Source organism: Papilio polytes, unplaced genomic scaffold (genome assembly GCF_000836215.1).
Source record: "Papilio polytes unplaced genomic scaffold, Ppol_1.0 DF823177.1, whole genome shotgun sequence".
Taxonomy (NCBI): Eukaryota; Metazoa; Arthropoda; class Insecta; order Lepidoptera; family Papilionidae; genus Papilio; species Papilio polytes.
In genome coordinates this window covers 41,608-46,436 of record NW_013526027.1, presented here as the reverse complement: position 1 = coordinate 46,436, position 4,829 = coordinate 41,608, and the positions used below count along the sequence as shown (strand labels likewise).

General features: G+C 34.2%; 1 protein-coding gene across 1 annotated transcript in view; it reads right to left on the bottom strand.

Moving 5' to 3' along the window:
• The window catches only part of LOC106105055 (chondroitin proteoglycan 2-like), a 6,082-nt gene extending 4,402 nt beyond the window's left edge, over positions 1 to 1,680 (bottom strand). Inside the window, exons 1-2 of the mRNA XM_013285279.1 lie at positions 1,587 to 1,680; positions 3 to 821 (exon numbers count right to left, since the gene is read on the bottom strand). Coding sequence (XP_013140733.1) covers positions 3 to 821; positions 1,587 to 1,650 — 883 coding nt within the window. The 5' untranslated portion in view covers positions 1,651 to 1,680. The remainder of the gene's footprint in view (positions 1 to 2; positions 822 to 1,586) is intronic.
• Between the last annotated feature and the right edge of the window lie 3,149 nt (positions 1,681 to 4,829).

Genomic DNA, 4,829 nt, shown 5'->3' with positions numbered 1-4,829 from the left:
GCCGCCGCCTCCGCCGCCTTCGCCATTTCCATTGTCTTCGGGGATTACTCTATCTCCACAGTCGACCTCTTCAGGATACCAACATTGTTCTCTATAAGGATCGTATAATAGATCAGCAGGGCATGACATTGCAACGGGTTTACCGTGAGCACAAATATAGAATTTGTTGCAGTTTCCGTGGGCTATCAAAATACTATCAGTATCTGGTGCTGCACAAATGGATGCTGCTTCTCCAGGGTTACAATTGCAAGTTCCCTTATCTCCACCAGCTTCATCTTCAACTTGTCCTTCATTGCCATCATTAGAACAGTCTGGTTTTACTCTGTCACCGCAACTCACATTTTCTGGCCAATCACATCTTTCCTTATTAGGATTGTATAATAGATTTGCCGAACACTTCAATGGAACAGGAACTCCTTCGGAACATTTGTAAAATTGATTGCAGTTCTCATGAGCTACTAAAATGCCATCAGAATCCTTGGTAGCACAAATGCTTGGAGCTTCGCTTGGATTGCAATTTCCACTGTTTTCGTCACCGTCCGTGTCGACATCTTGATTGCTGTCGTCTTTGTCTGGTATTACCCTGTTACCGCAAATAACATTTTGGGGCCAATCACATTCGTTTTTTTCAATGTTGAAAAGTAAATCTTCTGGGCAAGTGTGTTCTACTAACTCTCCTATTGTGCATTGATAAAATTTATTACAATATTCGTGCTCAAATAACCGTTCCACGGAGTAATCTAACGGACATCCATTCCTGTTTATGTCTACTACATATCCGTTTGTAAGTGTTATTGCGCAGATCAATATGATCCCGGCGCCTGAAAAAGACAATTAATTTCAAATTTCAAATTTTAAGTAGTTTAAGGGCCTGTCCCACCACTGGCTGATAAATACTCAGATAGCTTAAAAATATCGTCACTATAAGACAGGGGAACAAAAGCCGATACTCCCATTACATATTTTACACGTCGGACTGTTATCAGACAATTTATTTGGTGGGACTGGGCCTAAATTACATATTTAACGTTAACATTCAAAAGGTTTTATTGCTTTATTCAAACAAAGTAATTTCAAGCCAAAGCTTTCCATGTTTAAAATTCGTAAAGCATACGTCGTCTATAATTATCATTTTATAAATAGTTATAAAAATCTCCAATTGAATTTGAGAGAAATAATACAATTTAATTTTTTAATTAATTAAATAAAAATATTCGTAAATAAAACAATGCTACAGTCATAACTCGAAAACAAATATATGCCATCATTTATTTATAAGTAAACCTGAACACCAAAATATCAAATAAAAAAAAGAAAAATTAATTGCACTAAAACAATATATTTTAAGAAAAAAAAAACACGAAATTTGTACGCCTTTGTAAACTTCGTTAATAAATAAACGTCAAATAAGACAGAATAAATATCGAAAAATTTGAATATACCATTTTAAAAAAATAAATCACGAACTATAGTCGAATTTCGAAGAATGAATATTTATTCGTATTAAAAACAATCACTTATCACATTGTAGTCGTAGATCATTATTATTTTTCCACAATAATCTGTTAAATGTACCAATTACTTACCTCTCATTATACGCCTCACACTAAGTTTAGGAGATATTCCAATCCGCACAGTAACTTTGAACATTAATTACAATACTGCGTATGAATTACAAGACTACTGTTTTATAAATACACGAAATTACGTTATCAGTCAATCTGCGTGTACAATTGTATATGCATTTAATTGGCCGAAAATTTGATAACACATCAGTAATCTATGTATAAAAAAATTTATCTTCAATCTTGTCTTTCTTGTTCATACGATTATTTTTGCAACGGGTGCAATATCACAATTTTTTTTATATTCATATCTCTTTATAATGTCTACGTGTTATTTCATAACTCTATTTTTTAAATAATTTTTTTATTGGAAATGATTCACAGGTTATTCGACCTTTCTCGAAGAAAAGGATAATTGCTAAAGAAAAACACTAATTTGTATTTTAAAACACTTTAATTTTGAATACAAACAATTGTTATACATGTGAAAACAGCAAACCATCATATAAGTTTAACTTAGGGGTAAATGTTTTGGATAAAAACCCTAATGCGGGAAAGAGACCATAAGTTGTTGCCAACATCAAGGAAGCAAGGTTGCCATGGTTTGATATAATGTCATGTCATTTTGACATTTACAATTGATGTGTATTGTGCCGGAGGCCTAACCTTAGTCCCTTTTCTTTCCCACCCTTTTTCTTTTAAGAAAAGGATGGGAAGGGGACGTGGACTTGACGCTAGAGGAGACGCATTAAAGTGGAAAAATCCTCTTTATGTGCGTCTCCTGCTTCGTCGATTAAGGGTAGGCAACGCATCCGATATAGCGAATGTCAATGGGCAGCGGTCACATCGCCATTTTGGCGTATTCAGGTGGCCGCTCGCTAGCTTGCAACCTTATGGTATAAAAAGTTATAGTAAATATATTTAATAATACATTTTTATACAATATTTCATTAATACTATAAATAGGGACCTATATCGCGTTATAAGTCATTACGTTTCCCGCGGATTTCTCATCTCTTTTTTACCACTGATCTATATAAATGTATAGGAGATTGTTTGAAAATGACAGCTTTTGCTTTTGGGCTTACACGCGGTTCTAAAATTACTGGCAGCAAATCTATCTTTATTATTAATTCGAATCTACTACTGCCAAAAAGGTGGAAACAAAATGGGCACAATGTCCTTTTATGCCTGTCTATTTATTCTGGTCATCGCAACTTACACATTACTTTTTTTTACTAAATATGTGCAATTTCTTAGTTGCCAGTTCACCCTAATTAAGTAGTGTTTTAAACTCTCCTAGGTTAGTTATAACAACGTGAATACTTAACTTAAAAATATTCACATTAAAATTACCGTAATTAACAAAATTCACAATCATATTATATCAAAAATATTACGTTGAATTTCTTAGAATTTATTATAATTCCTAGATAAGATTTTTATCGGATCAACTTGAAGTATCAAAATCACGTCTTGTCGAAAACAAATATTTTATTTACCGACATATTGTTTCTTTTCAAAAACTTTGAATCCAAGATTACTTCCGTTCCTTCTGACGTTTTCTCATCAAATTCACTTCTGCCTTCCATATCTTTCTGAGCAGAAAAATATCGTAGGGGAAATACGCAAAATTGTGCCACCGTGCATTAAATGTTACGTCAAATTAACTCTAAACGGCACTTGAAGTTATCTCCAGTTCTATGATAAGCATTAACAATAAGCCTTTTCAAATAGAAAATCAAGGCAAAGTATTGATAGCAATAGTTTTAAAAACAAAGTATTTTACGAGTGTTTATCTTTGCCCATATGCCTTTTATCTTTGACGTTAAACGTTCCAAGATAAGTGTCACCGGGCCTGCAGATTATAAAAAAAATATCGATAACTTTGAAAATGATGGTTCCATATCTTGGTACATAGTTGTAAATTAAAAAAGGTATTTTATAGAGATCATGTCCTCCGTGACGTATCTGTCAATCGCGAACCTAATATCCGTGAGTGTGACCAAAGATGGCTGGCAACGGCGACTTTAACAAAAGCGGCGCACACTACTATCGTAACAATTGTGCGATTTTCTATTGTTTCGTTAATTCAACTGTTTTGTACAACAAAAAATCAAGTAGTGTGGCCATCTCCATATAATCTCATAGAAATCAAAAAGTGTGCGCGCTCTAAAAATTATACAAAGATTCAAAAACTCAGCAACATGCTTATATTTATGTTGATATTCTCTACCATTTTACACCTAGCACAATTTTTTTCTAGTAATTATTTTACATAAATAAAGGTTACTTCAATCATCATCACCAGCTCACTAGACGTCCCCCCTGAGGGGCTGGGAGCCTACCCTGAGTTAGGGTGACTAGGCCATAGTCAACCACGCTAGCCTAGTGCAGGTTGGTTGACTTCACACATATCTTTGAATTTCTTCGCCGGTATGTGTAGGTTGCATCACGATGTTTTCCTTCTCCGTAAGCACGTCGCGTATATTATGTACATATGAAAAATCGAAAAATCGAAAATCACATTGGTACGGCGGGATTCGAACCCAAGGTCTGTAGATTACTCAAGTGCTTAAACCACTGAGCCACCGACGCTCCCTATACTTCAATGCATTTTGTTAAAACATAGTTGACTATGCCCTGGTCACACTCAGGGCGAGGATGATTTTATTTTCAAAGGCAGCCGAGTTTAAAGTTAAAATGAAGGATATTCGTAACTTCTTTAATGCAGATTAATTGCTAAGAATATTGTCTCATGAATATTTCACAAGAACAATGAACAATCGTATCGTTTTATTTGAAAAATAGATAGCAAATTGATTTCGAAGTATTGATAAAGTTTTCATTTATAGCCAGCGTAATAAATCTTTATTTAGCCTGGAATTAGGGAAATTACCTATTGTTTTATTATATTTATTGCACTTAGGATTTTATCTTCAAATTTCAATTAAAATATTTACTAGTTCTTTAGAGTTATAGATGTTTATGGGCATAGATGAATACCTTTTTGTTCGAGTCTCTCGTTTGCCCACTTTTCTAAAAAAAATACGATAAAACTAGCTTTCACCCGCGACTCCGTCAGCGTGGATTTAAAAAAAAGTAGCCTATGTGACTTTCAGACCATACGCTACATCTATGCCGAATTTCATCGAAATCCGTTCAGCCGTTTAGATTACAAACTCTAACAAACATCCATCCATCCATCTAAACTTTCGCATTTATACTCGTAATAGTAGTATGAGTAAGTATGATTAGTATGAT